Source organism: Nerophis lumbriciformis, linkage group LG22 (assembly GCF_033978685.3).
Source record: "Nerophis lumbriciformis linkage group LG22, RoL_Nlum_v2.1, whole genome shotgun sequence".
Taxonomy (NCBI): domain Eukaryota; kingdom Metazoa; phylum Chordata; class Actinopteri; order Syngnathiformes; family Syngnathidae; genus Nerophis; species Nerophis lumbriciformis.
This window is the reverse complement of record NC_084569.2, coordinates 3,351,929-3,371,291: the sequence shown is the minus strand read 5'-3', so window position 1 is coordinate 3,371,291 and position 19,363 is coordinate 3,351,929. Positions and strand designations below refer to the sequence as shown.

Sequence of the window (19,363 nt, the reverse complement as noted above, 5' to 3'; positions counted from 1 at the left end):
AGACAGCCCCACAACATCCAGAGCCTTAAGGAACTCCGGGCGGGTCTCATCCACCCCCGGGGCCTTGCCACCGAGGAGCTTTTTAACTACCTCGGCAACCTCAGCCCCAGAAATAGGAGAGCCCACCACAGATTCCCCAGGCACTGCTTCCTCATAGGAAGACGTGCTGGTAGGATTGAGTTATTTATCGTTCGTAGTTAATATTGTAAATCCCACATTCTTTATTTTCATGTACATTCTGGGTGTCTCATTCAGTAAAATAATCTTGAATTCCATTTTGTTTTTCAAGGCGGTCTGTAGAGATGCGCGGTTTGCGGGCACAACCGCGGAGTCCGCGGATTATCCGCGGATCGGGCGGATGAAATAAAAAAAAATTAGATTTTATCCCCGGGTCGGGTCGGGTCGGGTCGGGTCGGGTCGGGCGGTTGAAATAAAAAAAAAAAAGATTTTAAATAGATTCAGGCGGGTGGCAGTTAAACCAATTGGGAAATATATATACATAGTTAAATGTTGTTACCCACATACGAAAAACGAGCAGGCACCTGCAGCATATGCCACAACAGAAGAAAAAAAAAAAGAGATGGACACTTTTACGGAGCGGAGAAGGGACGCCTCGCCGGGGTCCGGGACCGAGGCCCCTTCCCCCAAGAGGGCCCCACCGGGAGCCGTAGCTGAGGCGATCCGCGAGAAGGGCCCGACGCACGTCCAGGGTCACCACCGCACCGACACCCCGCCTCGTCTGCCTTCGCCGCGGCCGACGTCACGCGCAGCAGGTAAGCAGCTTACCTGCCCGCCACCCCCGTGGCCGGGGGCTCGTAACAGGGGTCGCTCCGCCCGCGCAGCTTACCTGCCCGCCACCCCTGTTGCCGGGGGCGCGTAACAGGGGTCACTCGGCGCGCAGTGCGCTCACGAAAGGGGTGGGGCTCACCCTGGTTGATATAGACAGCAGGACGGTGGCCATGGAAGTCGGAACCCGCTAAGGAGTGTGTAACAACCCACCTGCCGAATCAACTAGCCCTGAAAATGGATGGCGCTGGAGCGTCGGGCCCATACCCGGCCGTCGCCGGCAGCGAGACGCGCTTGGAGGTGCGCTCAGCGCGGCTCCCATATGATTGCGCACTGGTGTGCGTCTGGGTCGTGACAGCGTGGCACGCGAATGTCTGTGCTGCATTGGATCAGTCTCCTTTCTTTAACAGGCAAAAGCTTTATAACCTCACTAATGCCTTGCATCGTCTATATTAGATATATAACAACGGGCGGGTGCGGTTCTGATCAAATGTTACATCGGGTGGATGGCGGATGGTTGACGACTTTCTGATGCGGTTGCGGATGAAATAATTGCCTATCCGCGCATCTCTAGCGGTCTGTCATTAAGTTTTTAGCATTCAATCATTATTGTGAGGTTTTGTATTAGTGAAAAATATCTAAAAAAGAGATATACCGGCCCCCAGACACAAATTTTTTCTCTAAATTTGGCCGCTGAGTCAAAACAATTGCCCAGGCCTGTTTTAAATGAATGCTGAAAGTCAACACTTGAATCACATCTTGAATGTTTCACGTCAAATATACTCTGGTGAACATCCTAAGGGGAACCTACCGTGCTGTAAGAGGTCATCGCGTTTTCCGTGTTTAAAAAGTGTCGCCTGTTGGAACATAGACAAGATGCAGATAAGACACGTTCAAACTTCTTTTTACATTAATATCACTTATTAGATCGACGAAAAAACACATTGTTTCTGTGGGCAGGCCTCCGTTTTGAATGTGGATAACAAAACAGGGAGATATAATAGAAACACATTTTTCAAGGGCCACAAATACAATGACTTGCTTGGCTGACATCACCTTAGCTAAAAAGGAAGTCATTTGACCTCCAGCTTAACAAAAACATCCGACGTGTCATGTGGCTTCAATTCAATTAAATCACAGTACTTTAGCATTGGATATTAAATCGTCTTACAATATAGACTACAATAATGTACACACACTATCACATGTGACCTGAGTGGGTGTTTACCAGGGACTGGAGAGCTCCATCCAGCAACATAATGGAGTGCACGGACTGGTCATTTGTTCGGAATATGGTTGTAAGGCTCCAGTCCAGAAAGTGTCTAAGGCACTTCTTTTGCACATCAGGACGTGTCATGAACCTGTAAACGACAATTATACATGAGTCAAGAACATAAAGTCGGTGTACAAAATTCAGTGTAATTAATACAGAAAAAGTATGTGCATAAAAATTCAGTTTAAAAAAAATTCCGAGTATAAATATTCAGTTGGAAAAAAATTATGTGTAAAAAAAACTCACTGTAAAAAAATCTGTGTAAAAAAATCAGTTTAAAAAAGCTTCAGTGTAAAATAAATTTGGTGTAAAAAAAAATCTGTGTAAGAAATTCAGTGCAGAAATATTTTGTGTTAAAAATGTATGTACAAAAATTTAGTGTATAAAAATTCGGAACAAAACAATTACATTTTTTTTTAAATCTGTTTAAATAAGATTCAGTGTAAAATAAGTTTGGTGTAAAAACAAAATCTGTGTAAAAAACATTCAATGCAAAAAAAAAAAAAAGTGTAAAAAATGAATGCACAAAAAATCTGTGTACCGGTACACAAATTCAGAATACAACAATTCAATGTGAAAAAAATTAGAATAAAACAATTCAATTTTGAAAAAAATCAGGTTTAAAAAAGATTCAGTGTAAAATAAGTTTGGTGTAAAAAAAAAAATATGTGCAAAAAAATTTAAATACAAAAAAAAAATCAGTGTAAAAAATAAATGCACAAAAATTGTGTGTCTACAAATTCAGAATAAAACAATTCAGTTTAAAAAATCCAGTGTAAAAAAATGTAGGTTAAAAAAAAATTCAGTGTAAAAAAATTAATTGTAAAAAAAAAAAACAGTGTCAAAAAAATCAGTTTAAAAAAGCTACAGTGTAAAAAAATTCAGTGCAGAAAAAATATTTGTTTAATGTTTCAAATTTTATGTACAAACATTCAGAATAAAACAGTTCCATTTTGAAAAATTCAGTGTAAAAAAAAATGTTTAAAAAAAATCTGTGTAAAATAATTATGTTTCAAAAAAATTCTGTGTAAAAAAATCAGTGCAGAAAAAAATTAAATGTTAAAATTTAATGTACACAAATTCTGTGTATAAAAACTCAGTGTAAAAAAGTCAATTTTCCCACAAAAAAATTCTAATTTAGCGATACCATTCATTTTCTTTCCGATCCAATACATTATTTGTACGTTATCTTAAATGTATTATTTGTACGTTATCTTAAATGAACATGATGGCACCATTTAAATGTGGGGGAAACGTTCTGTAGCTATGTACCCAGCAGAGGGCGCTGTCTCCCAAGTCAGTTCACTCAACTTTTCCCAGCAGGACTTTTAGGTTTACTTTGTACGTTTTTTTAAGTACAATACTGTATGCCTGTCATTGTTTCTTAATATGTAAAGCCAAATTTACAATGTCTTAAATAACCGTGAGAGGCATGTCATTGGGTTTGGAGCAACAAAAATGGGCATTTTTAGAGCTTTTTATAAGTGTAACTAATGCGTCCACTATTTGTGGTTAAGTGTGCAATAATATGTGCAATAATAAACTGTAAGAGTTGCTTACGTTGAATGAATGTGCTTTTTTTAACAGTAATATGACTTACTTGGATACCAAAACGGATGCAGCATCCCTGGAACTATCACTGACCGCCAGATAAGACTGCAAAGAGAAAATGCTACTGTTGACTCAAACATTGTTAAATAAAGACACACCATTAAAAAAAATCATGCAAGTAATACTGCTACTGGATGCTTAGTAGTTACACATACATTTGAACTACTAAAGTCCAACACTTTAATGTTGATTAACGTGGGCAGAATTATTATAGTGTTCCCAATGTTAAAAGGATAAAGCCATTGTTTACAAATTTGGTAAATAAATAACCAAAAAATGTATATTTTGTTGTTTTCTTACTGTACCGAAAATTAACCGAACCGTGACCTCTAAATAGAAGTACGTACCGAACCAAACTTTTTGTGTACCGTTACACCCCTACAAATTACAATGCAAAAAAATACCTATGTATTCTTGTCTTACACAAGGATTGTGAAAGATAGGCAACATTCCAAAAAAATCCCATTTAGCTGCATTGCATGTGTAAAAAATAATCAATCGCAGGAAATAAGACCAAAATAAAGTACATTTAGTTTGACCTGACCAAAGCTTAGCATAAAATAAGTGCATTGATAAATTAAAAGCTTATTTTCAAAACGTATTAAATTGAGTATTGAGTAAAGAGGAACATTTCTATCAGCACAAAGTGCTGCCATGCAAGCCCTTAAAGAAAGTTTTGAAAACCAAGACTATTTCCTGCAAGTGGGTGCATTTTTCTACACTATATTTTACCTTTAGCTTTATTCTCATCTACTAAATTACTTTGGCTGTCTTTTCGACACTTACATGTCCCATGTAATGTACCACATAATGTTTTGTATTCAGTAGATAATTCACAAACATTAGTACAGTGACGTGCAGTCACTAGAGGAAAGAAAAAAAATGTAAAAAGAAAAAAAATTAATTAAATTGTTGTATGTATCCAGTGAGTATACTATAAAGTTATTTTCCATTTAACTTCACCAGTTTTAGATTATTTTTATTCAAAATCGCTGAATTTTCACATTTGCCGTTCAAATACTGAGAAGAGACGGTGCGGTGAACAGCAGCCAGTTGAGGCACGTCACTCAGTGCCTCAACATGGATTGCGGACTCGGCTAACTGCTGGCCTGCTGTGCAGTGAGACCGTACTGCTATATGAATTATATTATACATTTCCATAGTTTAGTTAGCTGAGGTATATAATGTACAGTGTATTTTGTCAACAACTGTATGTGTGTAAAGTATTTCTTGTGCTGAGCGATCATAAAACGGCTGCAAAAGACGCACTGGCTGAGGCTCCAGTAATCCCGCTTCCTGCACCCCCGCCGTAGAATTGTTATATCAACTAAAGCCCACACTTAAACTTTCCACGTGCAAGATTGAATCTATTTAAAAAAGTTATTTCATAAGAAGCCAAAAAGTGCAAAAACAATAATGTTGGTGTTGGAGGAGTTGTGAATGACTGCAGGGCCACATCATTAGGTACACCTACAGACTGCAGGTGTACCTAATTCACAACTCCTCCAACACGAACAATATTGTTTTTGCACTTTTTGGCTTCTTATTAAATAACTTTTGTAACCTATTTTATGGGCTTTCTCTTTGTGATGTTAAGTTCCTGTTATGCGCTGTTATACAGTATATGCCTTGAGCTCTTATTTCGAAGGCGCTAAGAGCGGAAGTGATGACACGGAGTGGAGCGTAGGTTTTTGAAAGAAGGTAAATAAAGTGGTCCTCGTGTAAACTGGAGCCTCCGTGTTTGTTATTTTGTAGTTTCATACAGTATAGGCGACATTTATAAACCCTCGGTTACACTTTTTTAAATAGATTCAATCTTGCACGTGGAAAGTTGAAGTGAGGGCTTCAGTTGTGGACTTCATTTCTAAGTAAAGGTAAGACCATAATAACGTTTTTTTTTAAATGTGCTTTTTTGTGTGCTACAGTTTGTATGTGTAAAGTTAAAGTTAAGTTAAAGTACCAATGATTGTCACACACACACTAGGTGTAATGAAATTTGTCCTCTGCCTTTGACCCATCCCCTTGATCACCCCCTGGGAGGTGAGGGGAGCAGTGGGCAGCAGCGGCGCCGCGCCCGGGAATCATTTTTGGTGACTTAACCCCCTATTCCAAGCCTTGATGCTGAGTGCCAAGCAGGGAAGAATGCTGGTATGAGCTTTTAAACATAACCCGTTAACTGCTGCCAATCAAATGGTGAATAAGATACTCTTTAGGGTTCATATGTTTGTAAATCTGACTGTGATGAAGTCAGTGCCTCACCAGTCATCAACCTCACCGCACGTCACTGCATTAGTAACACTAAAAATGTTAAGTAAAACTCTATAACATGCGTGCAAAGAACTCTGAAAACGTTTCCCAATTGTCAACTCTATCCTATAGCTGCGCCTCCTAGGGTGAAATATTTCCGGTGTATTTGTTGACAAAATGTTGGTGGAAATCGAAATTGCTTGAATTAGTTAAACATTTGACCTTTGAGGTTCCACTTCATTTTTTAAATTTAGCATCATTTCAACTTGCCTTTGTGATTGCCAGAATACGGTCCATGATAGGCTCTCTGGCTTGGCCACCTTCAGACTCCAAATGACCATCGAGGCGAGAAAGGTCAAAGGGTGTGAGGCACGTCATGGACAGCCACAGTAACAGCATGTAGCGTGTCTCCCATGTCTGGAATAAGAACATGGTTATAAAGCAACAACAATCTTGTTTAGCATCTGATAAACTAGACGACAAAGCTGTTCTTGTGTTGATCATACCTCTGTGTCTGTAGGGTCCTGCCTGGACAGCAACTCCAAAACCGGCTGGATGTCAGCGACCTCATGAGGGAAACGCCGCATGAAGATTTTATAGCCTCTCACCTGGGCAGACACACACATTTGTATTTGTACATCGGATTGTTGCATACATGCAAACAACTTCATGGTGACTATGTTTGAGGTCTCCTACTAGGCATTTTTTCCTAGAGCAGAGGTCTACAACTTGTGGTGGCTCCCTCAGATTTGTTTTAACGCCATACTGAACAAAGTTTATCCAGCCATCCATCCATCCATCCATCTTCTTTCGCTTATCCGAGGTCAGGTCGCGGGGGCAGCAGCCTAAGCAGGGAAGCGCAGACTTCCCTCTCCCCAGCCACTTCGTCCAGCTCTTCCTGTGGGATCCCGAGGCGTTCCCAGGCCAGCCGGGAGACATAGTCTTCCCAACGTGTCCTGGGTCTTCCCCGCGGCCTTCTACCGGTGGGACGTGCCCGAAACACCTCCCTGGCCAGATGAAGCCATCAGGACCACATCATCTGCAAAAAGCAGAGACCTAATCCTGCAGCCACCAAACCAGATCCCCTCAACGCCTTGACTGCGCCTAGAAATTCTGTCCATAAAAGTTATGAACAGAATGGGTGACAAAGGGCAGCCTTGGCGGAGTCCAACCCTCACTGGAAACGTGTCCGACTTACTGCCGGCAATGCGGACCAAGCTCTGGCACTGATCATACAGGGAGCGGACTGCCACAATCAGACAGTCCGATACCCCATACTCTCTGAGCACTCCCCACAGGACTTCCCGAGGGACACGGTCGAATGCCTTCTCCAAGTCCACAAAACACATATAGACTGGTTGGGCAAACTCCCATGCACCCTCAAGGACCCTGCCGAGAGTATAGAGCTGGTCCACAGTTCCACGACCAGGACGAAAACCACACTGTTCCTCCTGAATCCGAGGTTCAACTATCCGGCGTAGCCTCCTCTCCTGTACACCTGAATAGACCTTACCGGGAAGGCTGAGGAGTGTGATCCCACGATAGTTAGAACACACCCTCCGGTTCCCCTTCTTAAAGAGAGGAACCACCACCCCGGTCTGCCAATCCAGAGGTACCGCCCCCGATGTCCACGCGATGCTGCAGAGTCTTGTCAACCAAGACAGCCCCACAGCATCCAGAGCCTTAAGGAACTCCGGGCGGATCTCATCTACCCCCGGGGCCTTGCCACCGAGGAGCTTTTTAACTACCTCAGCAACCTCAGCCCCAGAAATAGGAGAGCCCACCACAGATTCCCCAGGCACTGCTTCCTCATAGGAAGACGTGTTGGTGGGATTGAGGAGGTCTTCGAAGTATTCCCTCCACCGATCCACAACATCCGCAGTCGAGGTCAGCAGAACACCATCCTCGCCATACACGGTGTGAGCAAAGTTTAATATTTTTTAAATTAATCTATAATTTCCGACTGTCTGTGATGCCGTGAATTCGCAAAGAGTGAGTTCCGAGGCACAAGAGAGGCAAGAAAAAGAGACCGGAAGCCTGTGTGTTCAGTTTAAACTTCTCGAGTGTGGGTAAGCTAAGCATGAATGTTTTCCAAAAAAGAAAGGAAAAAGAGTTTAATTTCCTGTAAAATGAAAATTAAAAAGATGAAAATGTTTAAAAGTTTATAAGCTGTGTTACGTTTTGGGTCTCTGTACTATTTTTCTTTCATTGAAATTGCAGTAAAATGTCTCTTTTGATAGTAAATGTTGCAGACCCCTGCTCCAGAGCATTTTTCAGCAGCAAACAAGAGAAAAATCTATTCAAGATTCATCGATTCAAGAACTCCTTCATTCCGCACTCCATCCAGCTGTATAATCACTCGCCATACAGCAATAGATGATGTCTATTACCTGACACCTTCTATGTTTGCTACTTCTCTTTGTTTATAATGTCTATTTTCTACTGGATTTACTCTCTATTTTATGCTGCAGCTGTTACATATACTGTAATATTGTACATGGTAATTGTTATGTATTGTATATGTGATATAAACATATAATATATCAGTACAGTGTTTCCCACAGGACAGGCATCTATTTGTGGTGGTGTGGTCGGGGGGCGGGGGGTTGACGGCGGCAGCGGCGATGACCAAGAAGAACGCGAAGTTGGAATATAAGTACAACACTTTATGTACATATTTAGCTCATTAAAATTACCGACTGGAAGGCGAGAAACACTTTATTTCAACAGACTCTGGCGCCGTACCCGTCGTCAAAACTCCAAAGACCGACTGCACAGTTGCGCTAACAAAATAAGAGTCTCAGAAAGCTGGCGTGCACAAGCTAGCAAGCTACGAAGTTTGCCGACAATGTATTTCTTGTAAAGTGTATACAAAGGAGTACGGAAGCTGGACAAATAAGATGCCAAAAACCAACCACTTTCGTGTGGTATTGGACAGAAAGGAGGACTTTTTTTCTCCTCCATTCGAAAATGCGGACGTTATCAGCACCACTGTCTGATTCCTATCAATGCAAGTCATCAGAATCAGGTAATACACCAACTTATATTCTTGTCTTCATGAAAGAAAGGAATCTATATGTGTTAAACATGCTTGTATTATTTTTAAACACCTTTAACTTGTTAACAATATTAACTATATGTGTTAAACATGCTTGTATTATCTTTAAACACCTTTAACTTGTTAACAATATTAACTATATGTGTTAAACATGCTTGTATTGTCATTAAACACCTTTAACTTGTTAACAATATTAACTATATGTATTAAACATACTTGTATTATCATTAAACACCTTTAATTTATTAACAATATGTGTTAAACATGCTTGTATTATCTTTAAACACCTTTAACTTGTTAACAACATTAACTATATGTATTAAACATACTTGTATTATCATTAAACACCTTTAATTTATTAACAATATTAACTATATGTGTTATACATGCTTGTATTGTCATTAAACACCTTTAACTTGTTAACAATATTAACTATATGTATTAAACATGCTTGCATTATATTTAAACACCTTTAACTTGTTAACAATATTAACTATATGTGTTAAACATGCTTGCATTATCATTAAACACCTTTAACTTGTTAACAAAAACATATATTTCATAAATAAGTAAATATAAATGATATATATGAATGAGGTAGATCCCCACGACTTGATCAATTGAAAAGTAGCTCGCCTGCAGAAAAAGTGTGAGCACCCCTGAGTTACAGCCATCTGAACAGGTCAGCCACCTGTTTAAAGCCCGATCACAGTTGAAATCTTGAAATGAAGGGCCTTTAATGGCCAAAACATTAACCTGGACAACATTTTAACAGCTGGTTGGCTCAGATTTGATTCTTTTCATTGCATTCACATGCTGCAGTGGACAGTGGACAATTTAGCTTCATTATTAATGCAGTATTTGAAGCACCGTCTCCACGTGTGTTTATTGACAACAGGGTTATAACCTGGACACGTTAGCTCGTCAGTATTGTAACACGTGACGTGACAACAGCGGCGGTGTTAATGAAGGAGCGTTAGGCTGCTCACCGTGCGTGAAACGCTCGGTGAAATCGCGGATTAACGTTAAATATATGACGAGCCGCGAGCGATGCAGCTATAACTTATCTACCTACAACCTATATTACCCTCGTATTTTGATCCGGTCGGTCCGTTCTTTTACTCCGCCGTCTTCTTCTTCTTCTTCTGGCCCACCAGGTGAATTAAGTGCTATTGGCGGAGTTACAATGCATAGTAGGCTACCTCCACCTACTGCACCGGAGTTGTAACTACAAGGTACATTCACAGACAGAGTCCCATTGCTTTTATGAGCGGTCGAGCGAGTCAAAAGCCGAAAAATCCATTTGTGGCGGACGTAATTCTTTCGTGGCGGGCCGCCACAAATAAATGAATGTGTGGGAAACACTGCCTGCATTGTCCTTTCCATCTTTTCCATCCTTTGTAACTGAGCTACTGTGTGGAACAATTTCCCTTGTGGATCATTAAAGTTATTACTTGCGGATTATAACTATTGGTTAACTACTTTTAACCCAGTTAGGTGAAATTACATAATCTCCCACAGTGATTGAAAAACACTGATCTGCAAAGATACAAATAATTACTATTGCGACATCTAGTGGACACATTTAGAACAGCGGTTTCTTTCATTCAAAAATTTCAGGTTCATTTTTATATTTAGCAAACTCATCTGATCCGGCCCTCGGGCTGTACGTTTGACACCTGTGGTTTAAACTCTCTAAATTCCAGCATCAATAATGCTACATTTTGGAGCGACCCGCTCAGTTCCAATAAACATTTTTTAGTTAAATGGCAGTAATTGCTGACCTTACAGATGATGTAAAGAAACTGGAAGCTCAAATGAAACAGGGAAGAAGGGCAGTCTTCATTCCGAACATATTCCAGTATCATATTGACCATCCATTCTGAAACATGAAGCAAAGATGATTGGTAATGAGACGTAAACATGAGGTTGATCCTTAGATGAGAACATACCCAAGTGTGGGTTTGTTCTCATCTGGTAATATGGTTCTCAGACTGGTAATGAGACGTAAACATGAGGTTGATCTTTAGATGAGAACATACCCAAGTGTGGGTTTGTTCTCATCTGGTAATATGGTTGTCAGCCTGGTAATAAGACGTAAACATGAGGTTGATCTTTAGATGAGAACATACCCAAGTGTGGGTTTGTTCTCATCTGGTAATATGGTTGTCAGCCTGGTAATAAGACGTAAACATGAGATTAATCTTCAGATGAGGATATACCCAAGTGTGGGTTAGTTGTCATCTGGTAATATGGTTCTCAGCCTGGTAATGAGACGTAAACATGAGGTTGATCTTTAGATGAGAACATACCCAAGAGTGGGTTTGTTCTCATCTGGTAATATGGTTCTCAGCCTGGTAATAAGACGTAAACATGAGGTTGATCCTTAGATGAGAACATACCCAAGTGCGGGTTTGTTCTCATCTGGTAATATGGTTCTCAGCCTGGTAATGAGACGTAAACATGAGATTGATCTTTATATGAGGACATACCCAAGTGTGGGTTTGTTCTCATCTGGTAATATGGTTCTCAGCCTGGTAATAAGACGTAAACATGAGGTTGATCTTTAGATGTGAACATACCCAAGTGTGGGTTTGTTCTCATCTGGTAATATGGTTCTCAGCCTGGTAATGAGACGTAAACATGAGGTTGATCTTTAGATGAGAACATACCCAAGAGTGGGTTTGTTCTCATCTGGTAATATGGTTCTCAGCCTGGTAATAAGCAGTGTTGGGACTAACGCGTTACAAAGTTACTATCGGCGGTAACTAGTAATCTAACGCGTTATTTTTTATATTCAGTAACTCAGTTACCGTTACTACATGATGCGTTACTGCGTTATTTTACGTTATTTTTTATGTAGTATCGGCTAGAAACTGAGAAGATCTGAGTGTTGCAGCGCTGCTGAAGAGGCAACAAAAAAGAGGTGCGCCGCGCGCTGTCTGTGTGTACGTGTGTGTGTGTGTTGTGTGTGTGTGTGTGTGTGTGTGTGTGGGGGAGGGGGCGTGTCTGTGTCTACTATCAAGACGTCATGGCGAACCCCGAAGCAGAGTTTCTTAAAATGGAGATATTTTCAGTACGTTTCTTTTATCGACCACAAAGAAAAGAACATTTTAGTTGAATGTAAGTTTCAAATCTGCTGAAACAGCTACAAAAACAACATGCTTCGACGAAGCTAGTAAAGAGACACACACTTCACCTCCACCTCCAACAGCGGCTGGATTTTAATGAGGCACTGCACACTGAAGGTACACACACTCTGTCAATTCTCTTATATACTCTTTCATTTTAGACTTTTAGAGTGTTTGATTATCACATCACTCTAAATGTTTAGACTATAAAGTTCACAAACCTAAAGAGGGATACTAGTGGGCCAGGCTAATATTTCCTTTTCTCTAAACTAAGTGGGGAAATGTGTAGAGTGTTCTGGGCTTCAGACATGATTTTATTTCAGAATTCCTTGAGATAAAAAAACACCTGGTTAGGCTTTATGTATGTAGTGTGTGCCTTTCTTGTTTTACAGCTATGTTGTTATTATGCTGTTTGTTACTTATGTATGTTAAGTTGCAGCTATTTAAAATAGTTTTGTCAATTTGTTCTGGTCTGAAACAAATTGGCCCTTTAAAACATATCTTTGTCTTTGTGTGTTGTATGTAGAGCACATTGCTTAGCAGAGTTCAGTGATGCAAATGCATGTCAAGTTGATCAACACATTGTATTATTCTCCAGTGCAATAACAGTACTAAAATGAAGGCTAAAAGGGCATTAAATGGGGGCTTAAAAAAATTAAAAAATATATGTAAGTAACTAAATAGTTACTTTTCACAGTAACGCATTACTTTTTGGTTTAAGTAACTGAATTAGTAACTGAGTTACTTTTGAAATAAAGTAACTAGTAACTGTAACTAGTTACTGGTTTTAAGTAACTAACCCAACACTGGTAATAAGACATAAACATTAGGTTGATCTTTATATGAGGACATACCCAAGTGTGGGTCCAGAAGATGAGGCTGGTCTCTGTAGTGGTTGAGTGTCACTGGAAGTAGAAATGCAGTTATAAGACAGGGGCGTAGCTGACGTCAGTGCGTGGTTTTTAAGGCCCTAATATTCAGCGGGCCTCACCCAGGAGCTTCTCCGTGGCCGACTCTCTGCTCGCCAGCTGCCCGTGGAGCTCCGGCAGACTGGCGATGAGAGCCGCGGTCATGTCCTTCTCACTGAAGCCCTCCAGGACACATGTTCTCAGGGAGACATCTCCAGCATCCCCCGCGGCCCCAATCTCCTGCGTCACATCGTCCCCGTAGCCAATCTCCATTTCAGATGGAACCAAATGACCTTCATCACCCGCACTTTGACTTTTGGACAACGCCATTCGGACCAAGTATTGTTGTGACAGACCGAGTGTTGTTGTGATAGCAGCTAACGTTAGCTTTTAGCGGCGAGCAAACATAGCATGCGAGGGTGATGTCGTATTACATATACGAACCAAGCAACGTTTTAGACAAATGTTTAACAATGTAGCATGTTAAGTTAAATGAAGCTACTCATCTTCACGTAAGCGGACTGTCACTACCGCCCTGCCCAATATTAGCACGTTCATGCGGAATACTTCAACCCGGGACTTTAGAGCGCATGCGTCAACATAGAACTAACCGGAAGCAAAACAAGACACTTGACCTTATAAGGGTGCGCAGCATGGAGCGCTACTGTCTACTGGCGCTGACGAGACGCGGGGCCGCCATCTTGGAGTGGTGATCCGCTCCACTCAGTGCAATTCATTTGGCAGGAGCAATGAACTGTCAGCGCATTTAATTCATCTTACCTCACTGAATGCTACTAATTTTCATGCGCTTTTTTGTCATACGTGTAAGACACATGTTTAGGCGTGTTTTATTATTCATAGTTAGCTTAACATCCATCCATCCATCCATCCATCTTCTTCCGCTTATCCGAGGTCAGGTCGCGGGGGTAGCAGCTTAAGCAGGGAAGCCCAGACTTTCCTCTGCCCAGCCACTTCGTCCAGCTCCTCCCGGGGGATCCCGAGACGTTCCCAGGCCAGCCGGGCGAGATAGTCTTCCCAGCGTGTCCTGGGTCTTCCCCGTGGCCTCCTACCGGTCGGACGTGCCCGAAACACCTTCCTAGGGAGGCGCTCGGGTGGCATCCTGACCAGATGCCCGAACCACCTCATCTGGCTCCTCTCGATGTGGAGGAGCAGCGGCTTTACTTTGAGCTCCCCCCGAATGACAGAGCTTCTCACCCTATCTCTAAGGGAGAGCCCCGCCACTCGGCGGAGGAAACTCATTTGGGCCGCTTGTACCCGTGATCTTGTCCTTTCGGTCATAACCCAAAGCTCATGACCATAGGTGAGGATGGGAACGTAGATCGGCCGGTAAATCGAGAGCTTTGCCTTCCGGCTCAGCTCCTTCTTCACCACAACGGATCGATACAGCGTCCGCATTACTGAAGACGCCGCACCGATCCGCCTGTCGATCTCACCATCCACTCTTCCCTCACTCGTGAACAAGACTCCGAGGTACTTGAACTCCTCCACTTGGGGCAAGATCTCCTCCCCAACCCGGAGATGGCACTCCACCCTTTTCCGGGAGAGAACCATGGATTCGGACTTGGAGGTGCTGATTCCCATCCCAGTCGCTTCACACTCGGCTGCGAACCGATCCAGTGAGAGCTGAAGATCTTGGCCGGAGGAAGCCATCAGGACCACATCATCTGCAAATAGCAGAGACCTAATCCTGCAGCCACCAAACCAGATCCCCTCAACGCCCTGACTGCGCCTAGAAATTCTGTCCATAAAGGTTATGAACAGAATGGGTGACAAAGGGCAGCCTTGGCGGAGTCCAACCCTCACTGGAAACGTGTCCGACTTACTGCCGGCAATGCGGACCAAGCTCTGACACTGATCATACAGGGAGCGAACTGCCACAATAAGACAGTCCGTTACCCCATACTCTCTGAGCACTCCCCACAGGACTTCCCGAGGGACACGGTCGAATGCCTTCTCCAAGTCCACAAAGAGCTTAACAGTGATAGAATATTCTTATATGCTATAAGTGACCAGACGTCCGAGATCAAAACTGTGAATATAAACCCAGAGAAGGGGGGAAAAATGGTCAGCTATTTTTAAGTTCAAGAAACAATATGATTAGATTAAATACAGAGGTGTGGACTCGAGTCACATGACTTGGACTCGAGTCAGACTCGAGTCATGAATTTGATGACTTTAGACTCGACTTGACAAAATGTAAAGAGACTTGCAACCCCGATTTGGACTTTAACATCAATGACCTGTGACTTCACTTGGACTTGAGCCTTTTGACTTGACAAGACTTGCTACTTTCCCCAAAACCCAAAGATTAAAAAGTTATTCAGGAGCGCTCCGTATCTTTCATTGTGTACGTGTGTGTCTGTCAGCGTTAGAGATGCGCAGATGCCCACTTCATCCATGGCCACCGGACCTGTGCCCCCCCCCCCCCCCCCCCCTCCCCTCCACAAGGAATAGGGGAGCAGAGGAGAAAAAAAAAGAAACGGCAGATCAACTGGTCTAACAGGGGGGCTATTTAAAGGCTAGAGTATACAAATGAGTTTTAAGATGGGACTTAAATGCTTCTACTGAGGTAGCATCTCTAATTGTTACCGGGAGGGCATTCCATAGTACTGGAGCCCCAATAGAAAACGCTCTATAGCCCGCAGACTTTTTTGGGGCTCTGGGAATCACTAATAAGCCGGAGTTCTTTGAACGCAAATTTCTTGCCGGGACATATGGTACAATACAATCAGCAAGATAGGACGGAGCTAGACCGTGTAGTATTTTATACGTAAGTAGTAAAACCTTAAAGTCACATCTTAAGTGCACAGGAAGCCAGTGCAGGTGAGCCAGTATAGGCGTAATATGATCAAACGACAGCAAAGACTTACTGTGGAGCAAAGACAATGTACATCCGAACATGACATGACAATCAACAATGTCCCCACAGAGAAGAATAACAACAACTGAAATAGTCTTGATTGCTACAACAAAGCAGATGCGGGAAATATCGCTCAAAGGAAGACATGAAACTGCTGCAGGAAAATACCAAAACAAGAGAAAAAGCCACCAAAATAGGAGCGCAAGACAAGAACTAAAACACTACACACAGGAAAACAGCAAAAAAGTCCAAATAAGTCACGGCGTGATGTGACAGGTGGTGACAGTACACCTACTTTGAGACAAGAGCTATATTGATGCATGCTTGGTTATGCTTTAAAGCATACTTGCCAACCTTGAGACCTCCGATTTCGGGAAGTGGGGGGTGGGGGCGTGGTCGGGGGTGGGGCGGGGCGTGGTTGGGGGCGTGGTTAAGAGGGGAGGAGTATATTGACAGCCAGAATTCACCAAGTCAAGTATTTCATATATATATATATATATATATATATATATATATATATATATATATATATATGTAAATATATATATATATATATATATATATATATATATATATATATATATATATATATATATATATATATATATATATATATATATATATATATATATATATATATATATATATATATATATATATATACATCCTGAAAAATGCAAACAAACTGTGTTTAGATCATTGATACTTCAAACTTGCATAAATAAATATTAAGGAATATAACATAACTTGGCTTCTGAGAGTTTCAAAATGTAATGAATAAAATGCTAAAGTTGTTGATAAACAAGCAATTATTTTAATAATTAAATATGGTCATTTTAAATGAATTATTATGATAATTTAAAATCAATTATTTCAAATATGTTTATTTTAATGTATAATTCTATAGCTGGATGTAATAAGGAGTCACGAAAAAATACAAATAAAAATACAATTAATTTTGATGTTTTTAGCAAAATATAGTAAAAATGTATTTAGTTTTTGTTTTTTTTAATTAATAAATATATTTATTTTTAGGTAGGATAAACATAATAATACAATGTATCTCTAGTCTGGATGATTTAGTTCTTGTCACCCTGTTGTCCTCCCGTCATGAAAAAAGGCTGTCCTCACTCAGGTCCGCATGGAGCTGGAGGGGGCGTGGCTTCCAGCTCCGGCTGAAAATCGGGAGATTTTCGGGAGAAAATTTGTCCCAGGAGGTTTTCGGGAGAGGCGCTGAATTTCGGGAGTCTCACGGAAAATTCGGGAGGGTTGACAAGTATGGTTTAAAGTCATATCCAACAATTGCGACAACGACTTTTTACTGTCAACTGAGTTTCGTTTTTTTATAATTTCTGCTGGTGGTGTGCCTACGGATTTTTTCAACACAAAAAATGTGCCTTGGCTCAAAAAAGGTTGAAAAACACCGGTTTAGGCTGCTCGCCGGCTCCTCATCACCACTTCAAGATGGCGGCCGAATTTCTCGCGTGACAGCAGTCAATTCTGCGTCTACTTATAAGATGTCTATGATGAGTAGTACGATAGGTTGGGACATTTTCTTTTATCAACAATTAACAATTAACAATGTAGCATGTTAAGTTAAATGACGCTATTCATCTTCACGTCAGCGGACTGTCACCGTACTTCCGCCCTGCCTAGCACGTTCATGCGGAATGCTTCAACACGGGACTTTAGAGCGCATGCGTCAACACAGTACTAAAGTTAAAGTTAAACTTTAACTTAGTACCCGGAAGCAAAACAAGACAATTGACTATGTGAGTAATAAAATAAATATTGTGACATTTTTGTTGCACTATTTCGTGTGCTCACCTTTTGGCTGCTTCCCCACTTTTCATAGCGACACACGTATGTTGTTTCCTATCGTTGTATTTGGAGCCATAAGTGGATGTCTTTCATGTCTGTGATCCTACACGTCTTTTTGCTTTACGTTTAGTACGACCGTCAATTCCCATGTACTGCTACATATTTCATGTCTTTTTGTTCCCCAAAACTATTATGTCTTTTTTTTTATCATAATAAATATTGCGATGACTCTTAATTTGTTGTAATAGACATGTAGTCACGACCATGAATTGATTAACGTGGACTCCGACTTAAACTAGTTGAAAAACTTATAGGGGTGTTACCATTTAGTGGTCAATTGTACGGAATATGTACTGTACTGTGCAATCTACTAATAAAAGTCTCAATCAATCAATCAAAGTCACAACCAGAGGTGGGTAGAGTAGCCAGAAATTGTACTCAAGTAAGAGTACTGTTACTTTAGAGATTTATTACTCAAGTAAAAGTAAGGAGTAGTCACCCAAATATTTACTTGAGTAAAAGTAAAAAGTATGTTGTGAAAAAACTACTCAAGTACTGAGTAACTGATGAGTATCATACACACTCATATCATATATATATATATATATATATATATATATATACATACATACATACATATACATTGATATATACAGTATGTAATTTATATGTATTTATTTTGCTGTTTTTGTTTACATGTTAAAGGTATTTTAATGAATATACATGCATGTTTAACACATATAGATTTCTTTCTTTCATGAAGACAAGAATATAAGTTGGTGTATTACCTGATTCTGATGACTTGCGTTGATTGTAATCAGACAGTAGTGATGATAACGTCCACGTTTTCAAATGGAGGAGAAGAAAAGTTCCTCCTTTCTGTCTAATACCACATGAAAGTGGTGGGTTTTTGGCATCTTATTTGTCCAGCTTCCAAACTCGTTTTTATACACTTTACAAGAAATATATTGGCGTCAAACTCCGTAGCTTGCTAGCTTGTTTGCGCTGGCTTTCGGAGACTCTTGTTTTGAAAGCGCAGGCGCGATGGAGCGGCACTTTTATTGTGAAGACAGGAACGTCCTCATGTGCGGTCAGTCTTTAGGCTTTTGACGGGATGTACGGTTGAAATAAAAAAGGGTATTTTTTCCTTCACACTTTTGATTGATTGATTGGAACTTTTATTAGTAGATTGCACAGTACAGTACATATTCCTTACAATTGACCACTAAATGGTAACACCCCAATAAGTTTTTCAACTTGTTTAAGTCAGGTCATGTGACCACCAATGTGCGTACAACAATTAAAACCTTTAGCATATCAGTATGTGGAATTAAATGATGGAACGGATTAAGCAAATAAATCCAACAAAGCAGCAATTTGATTCAGTTTAAGAGACTAATAAAACTACAAGTGTTCACTAAGTACACACAACAAGAATTATGATGAACATCTTCAACCCTTTTTTTATTGAGACAAAGATTATTTATGTATTTAATATTTGTATTTTTACTGTGGTATATTATTTATTTGTTCTCTGTTCTGTTACAGAGAACACGGAAAATGGGATAAAATTGCTATGGTATGAAAAGGGGTACCCATTTTCTGAATAATTGGTTTTAAAAGGGTTCTCACTAACACTAAGGGTTC

General features: G+C 40.7%; 1 protein-coding gene across 1 annotated transcript in view; it reads right to left on the bottom strand.

The window, feature by feature from the left end:
* LOC133615650 (tubulin-specific chaperone D-like) overlaps positions 1–13,573 on the bottom strand; it is an 88,223-nt gene extending 74,650 nt beyond the window's left edge. The window contains exons 1-8 of the mRNA XM_061974398.2: positions 13,098–13,573; positions 12,961–13,011; positions 10,760–10,857; positions 6,424–6,525; positions 6,188–6,334; positions 3,660–3,715; positions 2,015–2,147; positions 1,598–1,643 (exon numbers count right to left, since the gene is read on the bottom strand). Coding sequence (XP_061830382.1) covers positions 1,598–1,643; positions 2,015–2,147; positions 3,660–3,715; positions 6,188–6,334; positions 6,424–6,525; positions 10,760–10,857; positions 12,961–13,011; positions 13,098–13,344 — 880 coding nt within the window. The 5' untranslated portion in view covers positions 13,345–13,573. The remainder of the gene's footprint in view (positions 1–1,597; positions 1,644–2,014; positions 2,148–3,659; positions 3,716–6,187; positions 6,335–6,423; positions 6,526–10,759; positions 10,858–12,960; positions 13,012–13,097) is intronic.
* Between the last annotated feature and the right edge of the window lie 5,790 nt (positions 13,574–19,363).